The 24,761-nt window shown below is 49.4% G+C and overlaps 1 protein-coding gene and 1 long non-coding RNA gene across 5 annotated transcripts in view; one reads left to right on the top strand and one right to left on the bottom strand.

The window, feature by feature from the left end:
• The first annotated feature begins 2,002 nt into the window (after positions 1-2,002).
• LOC125136895 (uncharacterized) lies at positions 2,003-6,504 on the top strand. Its single transcript, XR_007137241.1, has 2 exons — positions 2,003-2,226; positions 5,881-6,504. It is a non-coding gene; the product is annotated as an uncharacterized LOC125136895 (long non-coding RNA).
• Positions 5,020-24,761, bottom strand: part of RAD51B (RAD51 paralog B) — a 760,911-nt gene continuing 741,169 nt past the window's right edge. For all 4 annotated transcript variants that reach the window (XM_047797790.1, XM_047797793.1, XM_047797791.1 and 1 more), the window contains 2 exons: positions 7,021-7,127; positions 5,020-6,432 (listed from right to left, as the gene is read on the bottom strand). In XM_047797790.1, coding sequence (XP_047653746.1) covers positions 5,356-6,432; positions 7,021-7,127 — 1,184 coding nt within the window. In that variant the 3' untranslated portion in view covers positions 5,020-5,355. The remainder of the gene's footprint in view (positions 6,433-7,020; positions 7,128-24,761) is intronic.

Genomic DNA, 24,761 nt, shown 5'->3' with positions numbered 1-24,761 from the left:
TATCCACATCCTTTAACTTAAAACTCAGTTTCCATCTGCCCAGTATCCTGCCTGAGGAGTGGGGAAACAGAAGAGCCGACCTCAAGTCTTCAATGGTGTCATCCCACTGGGGTGGCCCCCAGGCCTGTGGGGAGGTCACCTTCCCATGGCATTGCTCTTAGCAGCACTCTGGAGGGTCAGGAAAGCTCGGTCCCTCACTCCCTTCCCCTTGCTGCTTTGCCAATCCAAGCCTTAAAAGTCATGGAAACATCTCTGGTTTTCTAACTCTAGGGATTCCAGCAACAGAGGTCAGAGGGTGGAAGGTCACATGGGAGTATGTGGAAGGGCAGATGTCTCGGGGCAGGAAGATGTTTGCCCTTGATGCATCCGTGTTGAGTAGTGGGAGGAAGGGGCTGAAAGGACAGAGGAGCATGGCAGACCTTGGGGCTCTCAGGAGAGAGAGACCAGGAGGGAGGAGCCCTGGCAGGGAAAAGAAGTGTGTCCAGGTTGAGAATCCATGACATTTTGTCATGCGTTTCCATTCAGATAGATATCCAGACCTGCCAAGCTTCTAGCACAGGAGCTGGAAGCTAACATGGCGGGAGACGATCCATAGGATGAACCGACACATTGACGGTTCCATAGCAGTGGCTCAGTAGTAAAGGCTGGGGTTGGAACAGCAGATAAGCAGACCAACCCAATGTGATCAAATGCAAGCAAGACAGAGCAGGTGGGAAGATTCCTTGGCAGCAAATAGATATCCCGGGGCAATGAAGGGAGGAATTGTTCTTTCTTATCCAACGGGTAGAGCTGTATTCCTCCACCTTGGCAGAATGTCCAACTTTCACAAGGCCCAGATCTTTGGGGAAACTTGTTTCGTCCTAAGCCAGCTAAAAATAGTTGGGTGAAATGTGACTGACCAGGGAACCTTTGACCTCTTTTGGGTTTAGCTTTTGGACAGAGTTAAGAGACTCTCCTCTAAGTCTTATTTTGGTAAGAACATCATTTGGAGGAGGATGGGGTGGGGGGAAGCTCTGCAGGGGCAGGTGAAAGGGCACCATGTTTCTGTAGCCTAAACATGTAGGAATCGTGCTTTGTGGTTGTGGACTTTAATATCATGCCAAAAAGGGCTAGGAAAGGGGTTCAGATAGAATGTAAAAAACAGCTTCTTAGAATATCCTTAACTAAAATTTTTCTTGAAAATAAGTAATAGAATTGACAGCTTCTCCAGCTACAAAAATAACAACGACCATAACACTTACGTTTTCTTTCTCCTGTAGTGTGTGGGCAGATTACCTGAGGTCCAAATACCTCGGTCGCTGTAACTAGTAAAACCTTGCAGCATATTGCTAGCTGATCCTCGTGCCAAAGCAACACCCTCAGTGGATGGATTTTCCTTTTAATCATAATCTGGGACAACTCTCAATAATAAGTGATGCATTATAATTTGATGCAAAAGTCCATGTTTTATAAATATGATCTCACCAACGTCCTTGCGATAAGGTTGGGAGGAGGGATTACTGCTCCCATTTTCCAGAAGACAAAGCAGAAGCTAATGAAGTTAAATAGCCACAGAAGTCAAAAATGCTGGAAGTTGAAGTCAACCCCAGTCAGTTAGACTACAAATTCGGTGCCCTTAACCACCATGCTGCTCTCACCAACACCCACACCTCCCCCCACAGACCTGAGCATGGTTTTCCTAAGGCAACATGATTCAGAACCTGAATGCATCCATCACCATCCTGGCAGGAGAGAGACGGCAAATTCCAAAGGGGTAAGCCAGGAGAGTGTAGAAATGGGAGGACTTAGAGATTATGAGGAGGGTTAAAGTAAACTAGCGAGGCTTGGTGAAGTCCTCCAGGCCTAGCAGGAGTGAAAGCTGGAGTGGACAGAGGGAGAAAGGCATGAGAGAAAGTGCCTTAGGAGAGAACCACTCAACAGGAGCGATGGCCTCGGGTAGAGGACATTAGAAAGACACAGGGCTGGTAGAGAGAAACCAGGGGAATACAGACCCCACCCTTGCTCCACCCTCCTCTCTCTTGGTGCCTCCGATTGGCTGAACCCAACTGAAGCCAGAAGGCAAGGGTGCCCAGTGAAGTCATCCTCAAAGTCAGCCTCCTGGGGGGAGAAGGACAGAAAGAAGTTCTGGAGGAGTAAATAGACGTGCCCAGCACAATGCGTTAACCAGTCTGGCTGTCTGAGTGCAGCTTCTGCTCTGGAGTTCAGGGATCATCTCTTCTTCTACAGGTAAAGGGATGTCTTCTAAAGACTTAGGAAAGAAAATGCTGGCCATCCCGACTCAGCATGGAGTCCCCAAGAAAAAGATGGTCTATCAGTTGCCCTTTTGGGTGGGTGTGCATGGGATTCTGAAGTTGGGAGCTCATGGCGTTGAGCAGAGCGGGCTCCTTGTGGCACTCTTGAGGACAACGAGGGCTGGAAGACAGTGTAAATGGAGCAGCTGGGGATGTCCTGGGTGACTGATCCTAAAACATTGACCAATAAATGAATGTCACCCTGAACAGATGGTCCCATCAGTGTCCCAGAGCTGTCCTAGATTCCTAGCATTTCAACAGTTCCACCAGAAGAAGGTCAGACTTACTCCAGGCCAGGAGTGCCTTATACCTTGGATGACAGAATTGCAATCTTCCCAAATCCCAACAGTTTGGTTGAATCCTGGCTGAATGTAACCTGATGCCATATAATAGAGTTAAAAGTCCATCCAGAACCTTGGGGCCAAAACATTGGAATTATACACATCTCGGATGGGGGGATGTGAAAGACTTGGGGGTTTGTGTTGATGATAAACTTGACATGAGTCAACCTGCATGATTACCAAGAAAACTGATATGATTTCATGTGACATTAACTGAAGAAAGGTGTTGAGGACAGGGAGGTCGTTCTGCTAGACTCTTTCCTGGTCCGTCCCATCTGGAAGGCCACAGTGGGTGTCACTTTTAAAGGAGAAGCATAAAGAAATTTGGGCTACATTCGGCAAGAGGCATGCGGATGGGGGAGGGTGCTCGAAACCCCATCGCATGGGGAATGTGTGAAAGAAAAGGCGAGGCAAATAAAAGCGAGGGTGAAACCAGAGGGAGGCCTTTGAGGTGACTTGTCCGTGTTGTGCAGAAAGAAAACCCCATGCTCAGGGGGTGAAGCATAAAGAGAGGCAGATCGGGGTTCAGCCTGCTGGCGGTCAGAGCGGGGCATGAGGTCGTGAGTCTCTCTTCCCCGAGGTGTCCCAGTCAGGGGCTGGTGCAGAGGCCACTGAGGCGCCACGTGAAAGGGAGGCCCGTATTGTTTCCAAGGATCTCTGCTGAATCTGAATACCTAGCCTCATGAGTAATGTTTGTGCACCGTACTTCCTCCCCACTGACCATCCATCAGCTGTGGTCACAGACCAGGGAACACACCCAGGAACTATTTGAGAACTTTGGGGAATGCAGCTTTCCCTGGGGGAGTGCAAAGAGCCTGGGCTTTGGGCTCAGGCAGACCTGGACTTAAGTCTCCTCTGGGTCACGTCCGGCTGGGAGACCTCAGGACATTCCCTCAGGTCTTGGGTGTGGAACCCTTGTAGGTGAGCAGGGAACAGACGCTGGTCCCATCCCTGGGGAGCCCCCTCCCTGTGTCTGTCTCCTGCCCTGCAGCGTGTTGTGAGGAATACAGAGACTAAGATGGGTGGAGCCTGGGGTCAACCCAACGTTGGTTCCCTTTTCCTTCTCTCGAAGGGAGCTCAAAGCTGTGGACATTGGCGGGAAACCATGGGCGCCCAGAGACCTTGTAGGCCCTTATGGGAGTGTCCCCCTCTTTCCCTAAGGTTGCAGAGAGCCAGGCCTGCCTATCACCCCTTCCTAAATGACCTGCACTGAGCTCATTCCCTCCCTGCACCCTCCACAGTCACCAACTGTTCTTTGAAGGCCCAATGCACTATTTGCTGCTAAGGGAGGGGGGTGGGATGGGGGGGTGGGGAGTCTGGTGGTAGTAGTAGGGCTGCCACTTTTTCTTCATAGGCAGGTCCTCTCCCCACCCCCATTTCTGTGACCCTGAGTCCTCATTCTGCAGAATTCTCAATGTCCTGGGTGGGGTGAAAAGCCTTCTAGTTTCAGAATTCACCATTTGCCTGAATAAGTAGGTGTTCCATCCACGTGTCAAAGTGCAGCTCAGAGCAGACACTGTCTCCTCTGGGAAGCATGCCTGGTTTCTTCCCATCCCCTGAACATTCTGCACCACACAAGCCAGCACTGCCAAGGGTTGGTCTAATTTCCTGCGTCCCTGTGTTTCCCCAAGCCCAGTGTAAACCCTCGAGGGCTGGGACCAGGTCTTCTGATGTTCCGAATTCATCACAATGTTTAGCTCCACTCCAGAGAGACAGTGGTCACCCAGTAAAAGCTTGCTGCTTGACTCTTTTGCAAACCTTCCTCTCACGCATCACTTTAAGTTGAGAGCAAGAGGAGTAAACAGCCAGTGAGCATTCATTCATCCATCCATTCAATCACCATTTTGCAAATAACTTAAACGCATGATTCACAAACTAAAACTGTCCACGAGTTGAAATGACATAAACAAGAGATGTATTAATAATCAAACATTACATGTTGACTTTATATTAGGCTGCAAAATCCAATTTTTATTTCTGAAACTTAAGAAATATTTTTTTTCCTGCAACGTTAGAAGTGGAAGAATTCTCTGCAACTTATACCAAAATATGGTCATTTATCTGGTCTAATCCAAGGTGTAACTCTCTGCTCAATAATGTTCTTCTAGGAGTTCTTGTTGTGGCCCAGTGGGTTAAGAATCCAACTAGTATCCACAAGAACACAGGTTCGATCCCTGGCCTCGCTCAGTGGGTTAAGGATTCGGTGTTGCCTTGAGCTGTGGGATAGGTCACAGATGCAGCTCAGAAACTTCACTGCTGTGTCTGTGGTGTAGACTGGCAGCTGTAGCTCCGATTCAGCCCCTAGCCTGGAAACCTCCATGTGCCGAGGGTGCGACCATTAAAAAGCCAATAAATAAATAAATAGTGTTCTTCTCAATGTCTCAAATGTAATTAAAAAAGTGAAATGCTTTATTTAAAACAACAACAAATTGCCCACAGGCATGCCTCATGGCAGTGGGTGGTGGTTTATTTTTGTTGTTATTTTGATTAAACTACTACAATTTTTTAAAAAAACGCCAGAGATTTTACTTTGAATTTTACTTTGAATTATCTTAAATATTCAGCGGACCCCAAGCTGTGGCTGCCATGCTTTAGACAGGCCTTCTCCAGGTCCTGGCAGCCCATCTAACATCCCTCCGTTGGGTCCCTGCGAGCCCCGGTGCAGCATTTGAGTTTAGTTTAAGAGCTGCTGACATCAGTAGGAATCCTACGGCAGTTTGACTTTAGAGACATCGGATTATTTCTCCGCTTGGTGGAACCAAATAATCCCCATCAGGGTGGCGCCGCCCATTGTCGGTCTCTCGCCGACTGCATTGCTGGTGGCGGGCTGAGCGCCTCTGCCCCAGGACCTCGCCGAGCTCACAAGCAGCACGAGGTGGGCAGGTGTGCACCCTGGGGGCCCCAGCTCCAGGTTGAGCCCAGAGGGCCCCAGCAGCTGCTCTGCATGTGTCAGGTCCCAGGCGGGGGGTCGGGGAGGCTGTATGGGGAGACCACCCACTCAAAGGCCACTTGTCTAGAACCTCCTTGCAAAGACACCCCAGGACGTGACCCTCCGCTTGGCCCGGTGCAGTGACCTCAGGTTGCCCATGCTCTGAGGGCCGTAGGGGACCCCGCCGAAGGCCCGCTTCCTGCCCTCCACAGGCCCAGATTTCAAAGCTGTCGGTCCCCGCTTCCTTCTTTCTCCTCTCCCCACCCGCCTCCGCCCTCCTCTCCTCCCCAACATTCTTTGCTTCTTGTTTATATTGCAGAAAACATCTGCGAGAGTAAATGACGGAGATGAAAGATCTTGGCAAAGGGCTATTTTTCTTTGCTTGGCTTAAAGGGGGCCAGATGAAGCCTTCAGCCTCACCCTTGTCCGCCCCAGCCTGACTCCCTCCCCCACCTCCCAGGGAGGAGAGAAATGGGATCTGAATGAAGACAGACCAGAAGGTGGCCCAGCCGGCCCCAAGTCCCCAGGCAGGGGAGGTTGTTTTTCCAGTGGAACAGGCTGGCCTGGAGGAAAAGGCCGTGGAAAGAAGACCAGCAAGCTTGGGCTTCTGCAGCTGCTGCCGCCCGCCGTGTTTTTCGTGCCGTCTCTCTGCTCTCTCTGCCCTCACACGCTCCGGGCAGCACGACCTCGTCCGCAGCAGACTGTTCTGGGCTCTGGAGCTCATCACGGAGGAGACACTACCCCGCCCCTCGCTTCCCTCCTTCAGGCTCCTCTCTCCTGAGGGCTGGGGACCGTTTCTCAGGGAGTCCCAGCCGAGGAGCTGTGTGGTTTTGGATAAGTTAGGAACTTCTCCAATCCTCAGTTTCGCTGTCTGTGAAATGGGGATAATGATACCTACTTCACACAGGATGAGATGAAACAACAAAGCACGCTCCACACGAAACGTGGCCCTTCATGCCTACTTAGTAAAGGGTGATGATGGTGGGGGCATTGGGGATGCGGATGGCCCAATGGGCTGTGGGGTGGGAGGGAGGGAGAAAGCTGATGGCGAGTCTCTAGGTGACTCTGGGCACCTCCATCTTCTCCTCTGTAGATGAAGTTGCATGCCCCCCACCCCCTTGCGGAGGGATCAGGATGGCACCGCAGGGCTGAGCAGAGACCCGAGATGCACCTGAGATGAGGGGGTGATGGGGAAACCAAGCTTCACCCTTCTACAGGCTCACCAGCTGAATCCAGGGGCGTTTGTTCATGGAGGATCAAGCTGGCGGGCACAGAGCAGAAGGCCCAGGCTGGCGACCTGGCCTGAGGCTCCCAGACTTGCCCTGTCAAACCTTTCACGTCCCGGGGAGGGGTGATCTTTCTGTGTGCCCAGGCCTCTTTGTGAAGTACAGACCGAGGAAGGAGAAGGCTGGGCTGTCTCTTCCTCTGAAACCTGGATGCCCAAAGTCGCCCGACTCACCTCTGCTGGGGGAGGTGCCGGGGATGTGGCCCGGTCAAGGTAGCCACCAGCTCCTCTCTGCTCCTGTGAGCTGGACCCCTGGGCTGGGTGCCAGGTTCCACGGAAGCCTGTGAAATGGGGATAATGATACCTACTTCACACAGGATGAGATGAAACAACAAAGCACGCTCCACATGAAACCTGGTCCCCACCAGGCTCGCTCAGTATCCTTATCCCACCGTATGTTTAATAATGGGAAGACAGAATCTGAGGGTTTTCACGCAACATGCCTCAGCCACACAGCCGTGAGATACGGTCAGGATGGATCTGACCTCTGTGGATCTGGTCTCTGTGACTTCAGAGCCTCGGTGCTCCCTCTCCACTAGACCAGCACGGACGAATAGGATGTCCCTAGCCACTGGGGCCAGCCATGGGTGACTCAATTAATTCAATTAAACAAAAAGCTCAGCCCCTCCATCACACTAACTATATGCAACAGCTCGCGGCTGTCATGCAGACAGGGTACCCATGGAAACTTCCATCTTCACAGAAGGTTCTGTTCGGCAGTGCTGTGATGAGGCTGTACTGACTCTCTTTTTCTGCCATGCCATTTAAACCATTTGATACAAACTCTGCTATTCTCCAAACCCCCATGCCCTAGACCGTCCCTGCCCACCTCGTCTGTCCGGGAGGGGAGGATGGAAATCCTTCACTGGCTCTGGGAAGGTATTCCTGCCCTGCAGAGCAGAGGGACCCGGGAGAGTGGGGAGTGGTGGTGGTGGTGGTGGAGGGGGTATCAGGCACTCAGCCCCATCCTCTGGCCATTCTGCACCTTCCTTGCTGCATCTGTGCCAAATCACGGCCGGTGCTGATCCCTTTAGGGTTGCGAGGGTCATGGGGCCCAACTCCCTCACCCACCGAGGCAGGCCCGGAGGTCACCCTTTCCATCACTCAGCCCTCTGAATAGGCCCTGTGAGTGAGCTTTGTGCAGGAGCGCCAGGGAAAAAAGGGGCTCTGTTTGGGAGCCCCGCGCAGAGGCCAGCCCTGTGCAGCACTGCCCAGAGGAGTCTGGCCAGGGAGGGGGAGGGGCGGTGTGACCCAGCAGCACACATCAGCCTCCCTGTTCTCACCCCGGCTCGCCTGTGATGGACCGTCATCCTCAGGCAGCCTATCGGGAAAGGGGAGACGAGGAGTATCAGCATTAGACAAAGCTGTCTACTTTGCCAACAGGCTGTGTGTGCAGTCTTGGGGAGCCTCGCCGCCGCCTCGTAGGGAGGCAGGTAGGAGTCCCTACAGTCCTCTCCTTTGTGCCCTGAGATGACTGATGGGCACGGAGGAACTGACCTGGGGTCACTCAACTAGATGGTGGCAGAGGAGGAGGCTGCCTGAAGCCGGGTGAACAGGTCATCTGGTCTCTCGGAGGGACTGAGGGTCTCAGATCTGGACTCACCCTGCCTTGACTCACTCATCTGCCCCTTGACTCCGTGCTGTATGCACAGACTTACTCTTTTGGGTTCTCTGCTACCGGGGCTCCCAGAAGGCAGGGACCTTGTTCTGTTCCCTGCTAGGAGCCAGGGCCTGGGCCATGCCCGGCACTAAGAAGGCCCCGAGCAAACATTAGACAGACGGTCAGTGGCCGGGGTTGAATGTGGCCCAGTGCAGGGATGGCACTGTCACCTGGATCCTGTCTGCTGTGAGGCAGTTACCTGTCTGGGAGAAAAACAGTTGATGCCAGAGCTGAGAAAAGACCACCGCTATTCAGCATCTCAGCTATTCCCTCCTTAACTAGGCACCAGGATGGAGAGAAGATGCTGCTCATTGGTACAACCAGCCCTGCTGGCACACTTGATGCCCGCCCAGGTCCCCAGATCTGAGAACCAGCCTCCGGCTCCTCTCCTGCCTCTTGGCCTTGGCTGGTGGGAGCCAGAGGCTCGGTCCTGGGGCTGACTTCCGGTGTGGGCTAGAGCCGCGCGGTCTCCCTGCAGGCCAGGGCTGGGCGGAGACTGTGTAACTGGAGCAGGAGCCGCGTGTCAGAGGGGCTGGGGCTGCACAAGAAGTCCTCAGCCAGGATGAAATAAATCTGCCCATCTCCCCCCACTCGCCTGCCCTCTCCCCCGACCTGCACAGGTTTGCAATTCATCCGCCGTCCTCAGATGCTGTTCCTGCTATCAGATGATGAAAACGGAGCTGCGTCTTGAAGAAAGAAAGAAGGAGCTCCCCTCCCCCTTTCTGAGTCCATTCGAGCCCCCCCTTCCCCCTCACCATGTGCTCCTGAAACCTGGGGCTATTCCAAGTCCTAAGTGAGCTGGAAAGTATATCCCTGAGCAGCTGCAAACCTGCTCAGGCTGCAGTGGCCCGGGGTGAATCAGAAACCAAGAGACAGGCAGGCTAACAATGCAGCTCCTTGTTTGTGTGTTGAGGGATCACCATCAATGCTGGGGTTCCCGGCACAGTGAGCACACACACTCACACACATACACTCATGTGCACACACACTCACTCACACACACTTACACTCTAACATGCACACACTCAGCACCCACATGCACATACACTCATATGCACACACACTCGCACACACTCGTGCAAACACTCATACTCATATGCTCTCACACACACACACTCACATTCATATGCACACACATACCCACATACTCACACCCATCACTTGCCTCCTGGTACCATCTACCCACCTTGCCCAGCAGAGTGGACACTGGGGAGAGGTGTTCCATAGCGGGCCTGAGCCCATCCCGAGCAGCCAGCTGGGCTAGCCTCGCTCTAAGTTGCTTCTATCCCAGCCGTCTGCTTTTTCCTTACCTCTGACTGAGAAGGCAGGGAGGGGAGCCACAGGGGAGGGTTTGCACAAAGCCACACAGTGGGATTGTCTCAGCTTCCAGCTGAGATGGGGGACCATGAAGAATGGCGGGATGCACAGCCAAAGGGGCTTCTTGGAGCCCAAGAAGGTTTGGGGAAGCTTGTTTAAAGGAACCAGACACCCTGAAGAAAAGAATTTGCAGGCAAGTCTCAAAGCAGGCCGGTCACGGAGTTGGCAGCCGCTCAAGGCCGCGGTGGAGTCAGGGGCCTTTCCATCAGGCCTGATTACAACCACTCACGAGCCTGGCCAACTGCAGGCATTAAGTGCCAAGTACCTCCAGGGGTCCAAACCACCCACAGAAACTGCCCTTTTTACACCACATCCTGGTGGGGTGGGGCTGGGGGGGGGCGTCGTCCTTCCATCACAAATGGACAGACTGAGGCTCAGAGCCACCTGACTGCCAGGCGCTGCTGGGGACAAAACTAGAAGCTCAGTTCCTTAACCCAGTTCCTAAAAGTTGGGTTCTTTCCACCAGATGCCTCCCATGAGCCTGGTCTAAAGGCAGGCGAGGAAGGAGGATTAATGTAAACACTCCCCGATGTAAATGTATTTCCAAGGGCTCATCTTCCCCTGCCGGGCAGGCGCGGTGCAAACTCCAGAGTGTCTCCAGGATAGAAAACGGCCTTAATGGACGCAGATGGATCTCATCTACTCTGAAGCATGGGAGTCACATCCAACCCTAATCTCTCTCTTTGTCCCCCGTTCACTGTGTCTGAGTCCTGCGTGTTGTCCCAGAAACGTCTCCCAAACCCTGCCTCTTCCTTCCCTTCCCAAGCACTGCTGCCTCAATGCAAGCTCATATCATCTCTTCCTGAACCATTACCAAACTTCTCCCCCTCACCATCCCACCGTGCCAAAAAAGCATCTGTTCATGATGCTGCCCAGCTTAAATATCTCCTTGTTTTCCCTTATCCCCAGGATCAGTGCAAGACTCTTAGCCACACAAGGCTCTTTCTAAGCTGCAGCCAGCCCCAATTCATCTCCCGTGCCTACTCAGACACCTGCCATGGCCAGGTACCTCCCAACTGTTCTCTGATGCCCCTGTGCCTTTGCATATGCCATGCCCTCTGTCTAGGCTGTGCTTCCCCTAACACTGTCTCTACCCAGAAAACTTGTATCCATCCTTTAGAACTCAGCTCAGATGCTCTCTAACTCCATGCACAGTCCCGTATTCATGCCTCTGTTGTAAGACTTCTTTGAACTGTAACCATCAATTATATATTTGTCTATCCTCCAGGGACAATTGCCTCCAGGGGACACTTAGCAATGTCTGGAGATATGGTTGACCGTCACAACTTTGGGGAGGTAAGCTACTGGCATCCACTGGGTAGAGGCCAGCGATGCTGCTAAATACCCTACAAGGCAGTGGACAGCCCCACAACAAAGGGTCAACCAGCCCCAAATGTTGATGGTATGGAGGTTGAGATGCTCTGTACCAGGACGTGTGTCTCTCGAGGTGAATTCTTTTTTTTTTTGGGGGGGGGTCTTTTATCTTTTTAAGGCCCACACCCGCAGCATAAGGAGGTTCCCAGGCTAGGGGTCTAATTGGAGCTATAGCTGCTGGTCTACACCACGGCCACAGCAACACATCTGTGACCTACACCACAGCTCAAGGCAACGCCAGATCCTTAACCCACTGAGCAAGGCCTGGGATCAAACCCACATCCCCATGGGTACCAGTCAGGTTCATTAACCACTGAGCCACGATAAGAACTCCCTCTTGAGGTGAATTCTTATTTGTATCTTTTTATCTGCACTGCTTGGCCTCAAGAAGTGTCTGATAACTATTTTTTGAAACAAATAAATGAACAGACTAATACTTTTATATACTCTCCATCTGTAGCACGTGGGTCACTTTGAGACTGACAATTAGATTTTAAGAAAGTTGACTAGGGATTTCCTGTTGTGGCTCAGCAGGTTAAGAATCTGACCAGTATCCATGAGGAGGCGGGTTCGATCCCTGACTTCACAGTGGGTTAAGAATCCCACATAGCTGTTGCTGTGGTGTAGGCTGGCAGCTGCAGCTCCTATTCAACCCCAAGCCTGAGAACTTCCATATGCTGCAGGTGCGGCCCTCAAAAGAAAAAAAAAGAAAAAAAAAGAGAGAGAAAGAAAGAAAGGAAAGAAAAAAGTTGACTAATAGTGAGTAAGGTTATTGAAAAGGATGAAATAAAATATGTACTTGAATCAAAATTTGTTTCACTGCAGGAAAGGACCGATATTATGCCATTGGAGTGGATGTCAGGTTGGGCATGAACACACATCTCCACAGTAGCACCTCTTTTTTGGTTAGACAGAGGCGTGGGATGGAGCAGTATCGAGTGAATTCCTGAAATACACGCAAACAGCAGGAGTCAACCCTTATTAGGGCAGAGGACTCAAGGCCCAGCTTCACGGCCTACCCGGCTATGGCCTACTTGGAGATGGTACAGACAGAACCTGTGCAAATGATTAAAGCTCTAGATGCCTAGGCCTGATGAAGAAAGGCAAAGGAATGGACATTGTTTAACCTCAAGCAAATGATGGCTGAAGCAAGTCCTAATGGCTATGTTTCAGTACCACGGGTGATTTCTAAATGGAGGAAGTGACCAGCCACTCTTTGGCACCCAGGACCCAAGAAAATGAAGCCCATGGGGGTGGAGGGAAGGATGGGGGTTCAGTGGCTCCCAGGATCGAGCAAGTAAATGAAGGGATGACAAGAACTCAATAGGAGCTCATTGCTGAGGGGCCTAGAGGTCTCTGTTTCTTCCCTCTTCCTTTGGTTCTATTCCTGCTCCCCTGCTGGCCCTGTCGGAGAGCTAGGGACAGGGCAGTCCAAGGTTCAGGCCTTGCTTCTAGAACTTTCCTTTGAACTGGAAAAGCAGGAAAGACAAGAGGAGCCTGGGAGGCAGAGGGCAGGAGTATCGGGGAGGAAAAAAAGGCGAGAAAGAAGGAGAAAGGAAAGCAAGAGCGAGGCGGCCTCTGGAGAGACATCAGGAAAATGTCAAGGTCTCAGCATCTGGAAAGCAGACCAGGGGCTATATTTAGACTGCCATGACTTGCAATAATTTGTGCGAGGGGGGAAAAAGGAAAATGCGAAGTTGGCGGGGAGGGAATGAGTTATAAGCAAAGAGGGGCTTGATGGGGAGAGCAGTGCCCAAAGCCTCAGTGCGTGGCCCTTAGGAAAGGGCATCTCAACAGTGTGGATCGTCCTGTGTGAGCCATGGTGTTTACAGAGCCGAATCCAGCTCATGCCCTTGTCCCCTGTTGGGTCCTGTGCTCCCCACTGATAACACGGGTGCATTCCCGGATGTGCCAGGGGACCCTAGGCCATGGCACCGAGATGTGTCAATGATGAGGCAGGGCGTTTTCTGGAGAGTGAGGGCCAACGCAGGGGCTCTGCATGGGGGCTCAGAGCTACATGAGCAGCCCTCTGTAAATCCTAGGAATTTGTATATATTGCTGAGGCCTTTCTCCAGCTGGATTATAAATAGAGGATTAGTTCAAAGGCAGGCAGCCTTTTAAAGAGATGGTGCCAAACGGAGCCTGCAAACCAAATACAGTAAAACCTCCTTAAGCCCCTGCTGCTTTATCCAAAATAGCATATACGTCAAAGTAACATCATTTCCCTGGGTGATGAGGTGCCCTACAGTCCTTTAGGAAAAAGTCTAGAGGGTTCAAATGGAACTATAGTAAAACCTCAGTTATCCAGAAAGCACGGTATCATTCTGGATAGTGGAGATTTCCAGCAGGCTAAAGGTTTGCCGTTTGCGACATCACTTTTTTTTTTTTTTGGTCTTTTTAGGGTCACACCTGTGGTATAGGGAAGTTCCCAGGTTAGGGGTCGAATTAGAGCTGCAGCTGCCAGCTATGGCCACAGCCACAGCAACTCGGGATCTGGGCCACATCTGCATCACAGCTCACAGCAATGCCGGATCCTTTAACCCACTGAGTGAGGCCAGGGATCGAACCCGCATCCTCATGAATCCTAGTTGGATTCTTAACCCGCTGAGCCACAATGGGAGCTCCCAGCAACATCACATTTAAAATGCAATAATTTTTGATGGCAATCTTTCTAGAAAAGAGTCGCATACTTTCCAGGGTTTAAGATAGAAGATACTGATTTTAATTGAACATTGTGGTTCTGTTTAGAGTAATTTTTATAAACTTTAGGCCCTGTGCTGCTTTTCCAGTAGGTCCCAAACCTTTGCGATATGTGTGGCCATATCACGGTGCTTTTGGGAGAGATTCCTGGGTTTTCTTTTTATCAGGGAGCGTATCACTTTACCTGTAGTGACCTCATGGCCTAACTTCTTTTAGCCTGTTCTGGGTTAAGAAACCAGACATGCAAACTTGTTAAAATTCTGTGTAAACAAAAAGTAAATAGAATAGGAGTGAGGAATTCAGCCTTTTCTATTCCTACGGGATTCAGTCTTTCTGAGAGGGTAAGAGTTCATCTAGTCCTCTGGGGACAGTTGCTTTGAATTATATGCTGCTTTAAATAAACCAATATGCGCCTATGCAGATAATTCTGGCCACTTAGATGTCACTTGGCTCATCTCCAGATTCTGGTCTGATTTTAGACAGTGAGGTGTCTGGGTACTTGTGTTTTGGGTAGATGAAGCCTTACTCTCCTTTGAACTCTATGTTCTCAAGGCTTGCATTTGAGGTTGGGTTTTTTGCCTGCATCTACATGAGGCTGGTAGTGTGATTAAAGCCAGCACAGAAGAAAAGGCCATGAACCCACTTGTTCATGAATGTCTTATTTTCTATATGCTGGAAGAGGATGGGGGTTTCTGGGCAGGATGCTGAGCAGAAGAGCCACATGTAACAGAGAATGGGAGGATAGTGACTCGAGGAATTGAGTTGGGTGTTGGTTCTGGGTAGAAACTGGATATTCAGAATAGATGCAAACAGGCCAAGCCAACCAGGGCAGTCCTTAAAGTCCTTGGATGGTTTCTGGTATCTTCTGGTGACCGCTTAATCTGAAGATACCGGAAAGTCTTCAAATAGCTAATCTCCCATCAGCCAAGCTCGATAGTGAAATTAGGCTCCACCAGGGGTAGTGACTTTCTATTCTGCCAGGCCAACAGGCCAAAGGAGACTCTCAGAGGCCCTGTGGGTCAGGCTACCACCTCCAGGGAGCACCTTGAGGCAGGAGGAGTCCCAGATAATTTCAAAGAGTGTCCTGAGTGGTGCGATTACATCTTTCTTCCGTAGAAGAGCTCAGGGTCAGACTTATTTTATTTTCATTTCAGTGTCAGATTAAAAGACAGTTGGTGGGAGTTCCCGCTGTGGCTCAGGGAGTTATGACCCAAACTAGGATCCATGAGGATGAAGGTTCAATCTCTAGCCTTGCTCCATGGGTTAAGGATCTGGTGTAGTCATGAGCTATGGTACAGGTCTCAGACGTGGCTTGGATCCCACTTTGCTGCGTCTGTGATGTAGGCTGGCAACTGCAGCTCTGATTTGATCCCAAAGCTGGGAACTTCCATATACTATAGGTGTAGCCCTAAAAAGCGGGGAAAAAAAAAAGGCCATTGGTCCCTTTGCTGAAGAGCTGAAGATGCTTCTCACAGCCAGTTTGCCCACATGCCTGTCTGAGGAAATCTGCCCTAAACAGCCATGTTCTACACACATGACTCATCTCCCCTCCTCACATGATTGGAACAGGGTTGGGGGCCCACTTATGGGGGACCCACCAATGATGACCAACGACTGGGGTGGCCTGGCTCAAAAAGATGAGCTGGGATAAATAAATCCTTTCAGGGGCATCTAAACTGGGAAGAGGAAAAATTGGGCCAATGGACAATGGTCACGGTGTTGAAAGTGTAGCTATGGAGTGGGGGCCAAGCTGTCTGGCTGGAAGCTGACCTTCCTGCCGTGAAGTGGAAAGTGGGAGAAAGAAGTGGAGAGCAGAGGTCTGGGGAACATGCAGAACATGAAGTTGCTAAGAGAGCATTGGCCGAGCTCCCCACAGCCTTCTGTCCCCGGGAGTCCTGGTTACACTTGTGTTTCTGGCTGTGGATTTCTGGGATCTAGTTAGAATAGGTCTCTTCTTTGCACCCAAAAGTACTTCATCTGAGACTGCCACAATCTCTTTCAAACATCTGCTCAAATGCCAGGAGCTTGAGGCTCGATCCATCTTAAATGCCCTTCTCTAACCTGAGGAATTCCATGTCTGTGAGTTTTCCTCAGAGGACCATTTTCCAAGGCTTTAATCCTTATGTTGTTTTTCTCTGATCCCTTCTAAAGATTTCCAAATTCTTCAGGTCCCATTGCTTTGACTGGTGCCAGGGTTGCCCCTGGGGATGGCCAGGACTGGCCTGAGTGCACCCTGTGCTCCTGGTCATCCACCTAGGACTGACTCTGCTTGATTTCCTAACGTCAGAGCTGCCTGGCTGAGTGATGTGCAGATCTGATTACCCACCATCCCCAAGCTGCCAGCAACATCACTGTCCCAAAATGTCAGTGTGAGAAGCGGCTTGGCAGCTCTCTAGCCTAACCCTGCCATGTTAGTAATGAGGAAACTGAGTCCCAAAGAGGCTGCGTAACTTGCATAAGGTCAGGCAGAATTGCATAACTTGCTTTTCTCTGTGTGTGTGAGTGTGTGTGTGCCTTTGCCAAAAGTGAGTTTAATCCCACCAGTTTAAAAAATTCTTCTCGCTCAAGCTCCAGAGGGCATTATTTGTTATCCTTGGTGACAGATAGAAATGAGGGTGCAGAATTTTCACAGGACTCTGTGAGTGCCCACGGTAGAAGGAACCCCCAAATATCCCACTAATACTCTTCTTTTATAGGACTGGTCTCCGAAATAGGGTACGTGCAAGCTGATTTTTTGGAGTAAGGGGAAGAGACCAGAATGTTTATTTTTGAAAATTTTAATTTATTGTGTTTTACAATGTATATTGTATATATACTATGCAATGTACAGTGCAAAACACCACAAATATATGCCTTTACATATATGTGTGTGTGTGTATATATTTGTATATATTTGGGGGGTCCCCAATATTTTTTATTAATAGGCATGTGCAATCAAGACTTTAACACATAGTTCAAGTTCAGAGTTGCTGTTCGCAAAGTACCATATGATATAATGTGGTGGGGATCATATGCATTCACCTTAGTTCTGCCTTATGTAATTCTAAAGGCTAACAAACGGTACTTGCACTTCAAATGGAAAACTATAAAAATAAAAATGGCACAAGAAACTTAATCAGTTCTACAAAGTACATTAAATAAAATTAATCAATCATTCTTGCTTTTTCTTTTTTTAAAAAAATCTCTTAGTGTGAACATGCTTCTTTTTTCAAATTTTTTTTTTCCTCTTAGTGCCACACCTGTGGCACATGGATGTTCCCAGGCTAGAGGTCGAATCAGAGCTGCAGCTGTCGGCCTACGCCACAGCCACAGAAACCTGGGACCTGAGCTGCATCTGCAAACTACGCCAAAGCTTGTGGCAACGCAGCATCAAATCCACATCCTCACGGATACTAGTCAGGTTCTTAACCTGCTGAGCCTCAGCAGGAACTCTGCAAATGCTTCTTATCTTAAATCAAAAGCCAAAGCTATTCTTTTTTTATTATTATGTATTCAGAGCCTTGTTTTTTCAATTTAATTTAATTTTTATTTTACATTAGTGTATATTTGATTTGTGTTACTTTCAGGTGTACAGCAAAGTGATTCAGTTATACATATATCCCAAGGCTATTATTCTTAATGGCAAAACATTAGCGGTAGTCTCATTTAAAGTGGAAATAAAATAAGGATGTCAGCTATTACTCTTACTATATAGGTTTAATACATCACAATCATTTTGAAGTTTTTTCCAATGCAATAAGACATGATAACAGCAATAAGAGGTAAAAGTCTTGGAAAGGAGATGAAGAAAATTAAGATTCAGTAAAACTAAGGAATGTAAAACACATAAATAAAAACCAACAAGTGAAGCAAATTATGTCAATTTCCTCCAGTGATTTGAGAATAAGTTAAAGTTCCTTTGTCTTTAGAATTTTAATGCTGGAAGAAATCTTTTTTTTTTTTTTTTTGCCATTTCTTGGGCCGCTTCCAAGGCATGTGGAGGTTCCCAGGCTAGGGGTGGAGTCGGAGCTATAGACACCGGCCTACGCCAGAGCCACAGCAATGTGGGATCCGAGCCGCGTCTGTGACCTACACCACAGCTCACGGCAACACCGGATCGTTAACCCACTGAGCAAGGGCAGGGATCAAACCCGCAACCTCATGGTTCCTAGTCAGATTCGTTAACCACTGTGCCATGACAGGAACTCCCTGGAAGAAATCTTAAGTATGTCCCTGACCTGCAGAAGGTGCTCAGCAAATATTTGACTACATGAATGATTAAATGACATGAGGTCCCCCCTTTTTTTTTTAAAGTGGGTCTTTCTTTAAGTATAAGACTAAGAGGTACCACAAATCATTGAGAAGGGGAGAATTTTATTCAGCAAATAAAGCTGAAACAAATTAGAGATTTGAGAGAAAAATTAAGTTAGAAACCCACTGCATATAATTTCCAAATAAACTCCAAATGGTTTAAAGAGTTAAATGTAAAAAACCAAAAACAAACAACCTCCCCCCAACACACACACACACACACACACACACAGACACACACACAGACACACACACACAGTAAAAAGAAGCCATAGAGATTTCTAGAAAAAAATGCGAGTGAATAGATATATCTAATCTCTAGTTGAGAAGGGACTCGAGACTCAAAGCAGGTGGAAGGATCTTGAGAAGGCTAGAGATTTGACTACATGAAATGTTTAAATGCCTTTACTTTAAAAATTATAGAAGCTGAATTAAAAGGCTAACAACAAGCTGGGAGAAATATTTGCAGCAAAATGTGAGAGACACAGTTGTTATCCTTTAAGAGTTCATGCAGTTTGACAAGAAAAACAAAAAGATAAATGAGCAAAGGCAGGAACACATAGTTTATATAAAAGGAAGTGCAAAAGGCCAGCCTTGGAAAGGAAGGGCCCCCTTCATTGATAATCAAAGCTTTGTGAATGATCATTTTCTTCCTATCAAAGAAGCAGAGTTTTGCTTACTTTTAAATGAAGCGACTCAAAGCTGCCAGTTTTGCGAGGAAACAGGCATTTTCATTTACTGTTGGGGGAGAGAAAACTGGCACCATTTTACTGCACAGATCTTTGGCCATATAAAACCGGAATCTTGAAAATGTTCATCAATTTTGATCCATTAATTCCGTTCCTGTGAATTCTACCTATGATATGGTTGCTATAGTTAGCAAATAAAATATAGAATACCCAGTTAAATGTGAATTTCAGGTATATAGGAAATACTTTTTAAGAATAAGTTTGTCCCTGGCAATATTTTGGGCACTTGATACAAAGAAATTATTCATCATTTATCTGAAATTTGAATTTAAATGGGAATCCTGTATTTTATTTGTCAATCCTTGTTTATGGAAATAACCCAAAATGCTGCAAAGATCTATGCAAAAGTGGTTGTTACAATTTTATTTACAATAGCAAAGATATTGAAAGAAAAAGAATCCTAAATTTCCAACACAGGAGAATGGGAAAGGAGTCTGTGTCTGAAGTTTTCAGTGACAATACTGGCAATAGAAGGTAAACTGAAAAAACAAGCAGGTGCTTCACACCCCCTAGGATAGCTACTATCAAAAAACAAAACGAGGAGTTCCCACTGTGGTGCAGTGGGTTAAGGATTTGGTGTTGCTGCAGCTGTAGCGTACTTTGCACCTATGGCTCGGATTCTATCCCTGATCCAGGAACTTCCCCATGCCATGGGTACAGCCAACAAACAAATGAAACAAAATAAAACAAAATAGAAAATAATCAGTGACAGGGAGGATGTGTAGAAGAAAGGGGACCCCCTGTACACGGTTGGTAGGAATGTGAAACAGTATAGCTTAATGTGGAAACCAGTAGGACAGTGCCTCAAAAAACTAAAAATAGACCTGACATATGATCCAGTAATTCCACCCTGGGTACACTCCCCAAAGGATTGAAAGCAGGGTCCTGAAGAGATTATTTATACGCTTGTGTTTGTAGCAGCATAAGTCATGATACCTAAAACGTGGAAGTCATTTGTCCATTGAGGATGAATGGGTAAGGAAAATGTGGTACATACCTGCCATGGAATATTATTCAACCTTAAAGAGGAGAGAAATTCTGATACCTGCTACCACCTGAATGCAACTTGAGGACATTCTCAGTGAAATAAGTCAGCCACGAAAAGACAACTAAGCTGTGATATTCCTCATATAAGGCACAGAGAGCAGTCAAAAGCACAGAGACAGAAAGTATCACGGTGGTGGCCAGGGGCTGGAGGGAGGGGAGGATGGGGAGTTACTGTTTAATGGGTACAGAGTTTCAGTTTTGCAAGATGGAGAGTTCAGGAGATGGATGGTAGTGACGATTGCACAAGAGTGAGAAGGTACTTAAGACCCCTGAACTGTCCACTTAAACTTGGTTTCGGTGGTATGTTTTCTGTGTATTTTACCCCAATAAAAAAACTGAAAACGAGTGAGGTCAAGGCTAGGCTATCAAGTACATAAAGCAATAAGCACAGGAGAGTAACACCAAATGCCAACAGGCCCCCCCCGCCGCCCCCCCGAGCACTGATGTTATTTTTCTTCTCTCCCCTGTATAGTTTTGTTTTTTTCTCAAGTCCCAGCATGAGCACCGAAAACCTGGGGTGGGGGCGGGGAGGGTTATGGCTAATTCAGAAAATAAAATAAAACCAAAACAGACCAGGGTATGGTCCCAAAGCGCACCACTGACATTTGAAGACCTATCTGGGGGGTCGGAACAAATGACATGAGATGGGAAAGGAATGGAGAGGTGACGCCTCTTCTAACATATCCTTGCTCTTGAGGCGGAGCTTCATGAAATAGGATGCCCCTGAGGGTGGTTTATGGGCTTCAAAAAGCGGCAGCAGAAACCAGACCTTGTTTCCACACAGGGCCCCAGGAAGACATCCTGGCCTCACAGGGAAGAATTCCAGGGGCCCCTAGGGGCAGAGAAGAGGCAGAAAGAGGTAGTTGCCGTAGCTGGGTGACCAGGAACAGACCCCCCCACGGCAAAGTTCCTAGGGTGTAGCCTGGCACCCGAAGGGGGCAGACCAGACCCCTTGGCCCTGCAGAACCCTCCTCTGTTCCCGAAACCTTTGGGGCAAACTTCTTGTCTGAGCATTCAGTAGGTGCTCATTGCATGCACTTGGAAGAACACATAAATGTTTGTTGCATGAATTAGGATGCCAGTGATGCCCAGGGCACGGTCACCTCCCCCGGACCAACAGGCTGGGCCTCTGCATTTGGAAAGACCTCCGCCTCCACATTTACCATGCTGCGTTTTAAGGATCTGCTTCTGTGGCCATCAGCCCTACCAGAGTATAAGCCTCTTGAGGACAGGAATTTTGTTTGGGTCCTTTGAATACCCAATACCTAATAAGGTTGCCGGGCTCCTAGTACATGCGCAATAAGTGTTGGCTGCACAGATTACCCCAAACTGGCACTGAGCAAAGTGCCTTACACAGCAGGTGATATCTAAGACGAGAGGCTCAAAAAGTAGAAAGTAGGTGAGGAATGAGACTCCAAGTGGTTAAGGTGTTTGCTCAAGTGCAGGTAGCTAAGCCTGGATGAAAACCCAGATCCTGACTCCAAAGCCCTTTTTCTGCTGTGGCTCCACAGTAAGTCACAGTAAGTCTTTGAGTGAAGTGAATGTCCTACCAGGGGTCACGGGCACCTCGTTCAGGGAAGTGCTTAGGGAAAGTCCTCGGCTGCTTCTCGGAGCCTTGAGACCTGGCTCACCCCACCCTTCCCCCAGGCCTTGCAGGAGTACCCTCCTCGGGCTCTTCCTCAGGGCTAAGCCTCCGCAGTAATGACCAATTTGCTCTCTTGTCCCTCCCAAAGTCTCCCTTTGCTGTCCTCCTGTGGCTTCTCCTCCTTCTAACTCCTAAATGTGGACACTCCTTCCGATGAGTCCCATTCTCTGTCCTTGTGACCAAGATGACTTCCAGATTGTCATGTCCTTTGAGATGCAAGGCCAGTGGGGGACGACCCATGGGGCCCCCTGCATGTGGCAGGGGCTGTGTGACCGAAGTCTGGCCAGCGGAATGCTTGGTTCATATCAAAAAGACCTTTGAATCCCTCATGTCCTCCCATGCCAGGTGGATGCTGATGGCAGGGTGATCCCCCAGCGCCACATGCTGAACAGGACAGAGTCTCCTTCAGCCAGGATGCCTGAATCACATAGGAGCAGAGCCCCATCGCTCGGCCCTGTGCCTTCTATGGTGCATCTGAGGTTTGGGAGTCTTGCAGCAGCCGGCATGTCTGCACGAACTCAAAGCCCTCACTGACCTGCGTATCCCCGGGCTCTCCCCACCCCGGAGGCTCCCTGCTCTGCTCCACCTCTCCACGTCATTGCCAAAGCCACCTTCCTTCAGTCTATCTGGGTCCTGTCACCGCCCTCCCCGCAAGCCCTCCACGGCTTCCCCTTTATCTAGAGACACAAGAACAAGCCTCTGGGGGAGTTTCCATTGTGGCTCGGCATGTTAAGAACCTGACTAGTATCCATGAGGGTGCAGGTTTGATCTCTGGCCTCGCTCAGTGAGTTAAGGATCTGGCATGGCCGTGAGCTGTGGTGTGGGTCACAGAGGAGGCTCGGATCCCGCATAGCTGTGGCTGTGGCTGTGGCCAGCGGCTGCAGCTTTGATTCGACCACCTAGCCTGGGAACTTTCATATGCCATGGGTGTGGCTCTAAAAAGAAAAAAAAAAAAATTAGAAAATACAAATTAAAAAAAAGGCCAAGTCTCTGGGAGAGGCATGGAGTCCCTCCCTGCCACTACCCGCCACCCCTCTTCTGGCACTCTGCTCAAATCCAAATGCTCAGAGCTGCCCAAATGTATCCTGTGTCCTCTCTCCATCTTTGTCAAAATCTTCCCACCTAAAATCCCTTCTTCTCCAGGATGGGCTTCTCGGTTCTCCCTGTTCTCCCACGTGGAAGGCTCCCTCCTGGATGCTCGCAGCGCTCTCGAGAGGGGCCCATCGTCCCTGCCGTACACTGCCACGCTGTGTGACTGCCTCCCTCCCTCCCCTGGACCGTCGGGTTCCTGAGCGTCAGCCTGGGTCTCCACATCCCCACCAGGCAAGGCAGGGCCCAGGTGCAAGAGGGGTGCCTGCTCCCCTCCCCGCTCCCCCCAACACCCCTCCATCCTTCCCGCTGGAGGGTGAGGCCGGGGACTGCAGCATGTACACAACCAGCTCATCTGTCTTCCTCCTCCCAGCACACTCAGAGGATGAGCTTCCTGACCTTTTGCATCTGTGGATGCCTCTCTCTCTCTCCGCCCCCCGCCTTTTCTTTTTCTTTTTAAACACAGGGCCCTGGAGCCTGCTCAGAGGCCTGGCCTCGCTGGGGAGAGGTTGGCCGCTCAGTTATATTTAGGCTAGCAGAGACATCAATCTAAGGCTCTTTAAAAATAAAGTCCTGTTTCAGCTGGATCCCCAAGCACGTCCCCACCCACTCCTAACAAGCTCATTTGCCTCCTCTGGGTCCCCAGTCTCAATTACAGCCCCTTCACGTGGCCCACACATGTGTGAACGTGTGTTAGGATGTCAGTGAACAGTTGCCCTTCCCAGCCCCGTTCAAAGGAGGATTTCTCTCCTCTTCCAGGCCTTCCTTCACTGGGACTTTTCTCTGCTTTCTGTCCTGGGGACCTTGCAACCTTCTTTCTTTCTTTTTTTTTTTTTTACCTTTTCTAGGGCCACTTCTGCGGCATATGGAGGTTCCCAGGCTAGGGGTCTAATCGGAGCTGTAGCTGCCGGCCTACACCAGAGCCACAGCAATGCGGGACCAGAGCCACAGCAACGCGGGACCCGAGCCGCATCTGTGACCTACACCACAGCTCATGGCAATGCCGGATCCTTAACTCACTGAGCAAGGCCAGGGATTGAACCCGCAACCTTGTGGTTCCTAGTCCGATTTGTTAACCACTGAGCCACAACGGGAACTCCCCTTGCAATCTTATTTTAAAAAAAAAATTTTTTTTAAATCGAAGTATAGTTGATTTACAATGTTGTGTCAATTTCTGCTGTACAGCAAAGTGACCTAGTCATACATATATACATATATATGTATATATACATTCTTTTTCTCATATTATCTTCCATCATGTTCTATCACAAGAAAATGGATCTCGTTCCCTATGCTATACAGTAGGACCTCGTTGCTTATCCATTCTAGAAGCAAACTTCATTCGTGGAGAAGATACTGCCTCCTTCAGAGTTTCTGTTGTTCTCCTTCCCCACAGGGCTGCCTTCACCCGAATGGAAAAAAACAAACAGAAGACAAAGACCAAAGACTGAAGCAGAAAGCAGGGCTTGCTGTTGGGTGAGAATGTATGATGGGGGCCTTTGAGTGCAGGGCCCTTGCGGGCAGTCCAGCGGGTCTTAGTGTGTGTGCACACGTGTGCACGTGCATCTGCGTCCGTGGACAGAGGCAGCACACCGCGGGTGTGTGGCACGCAGCCCCCCGGGAACACTGGGGCCGACCCTTCCTAGTCCTTTGACTTGGCTACCACAGCCCTGGTTCTTTTCCATCCGCACTGATGAAACACTTCTTTATGTCTTATTCACATCCTGTCTTGACTACCACAATTGTCTCCTTGCCGGGCCCACATGTCTCTCATCACCAATGGGATCCAAATGTTGCTGACAAAATAATCTCCCTGCCTTTGTGCTGCAATCACATTCCTCCACTTTCTCAAATTCTTCTCCGTCTCCCATCACCAGGGGAATCACACACAAAGACCACCAGCCCTCTCTGCGTCTTCGCACCCCTTCCCACCCCCAGCCCACCCCGCTCTGCCTTTCCAAAGAGCTTGCTCTCCTCCTCTTGC

Source organism: Phacochoerus africanus, chromosome 9 (assembly GCF_016906955.1).
Source record: "Phacochoerus africanus isolate WHEZ1 chromosome 9, ROS_Pafr_v1, whole genome shotgun sequence".
Classification (NCBI taxonomy): Eukaryota; Metazoa; Chordata; class Mammalia; order Artiodactyla; family Suidae; genus Phacochoerus; species Phacochoerus africanus.
This window is presented reverse-complemented; position numbering and strand designations above follow the sequence as displayed.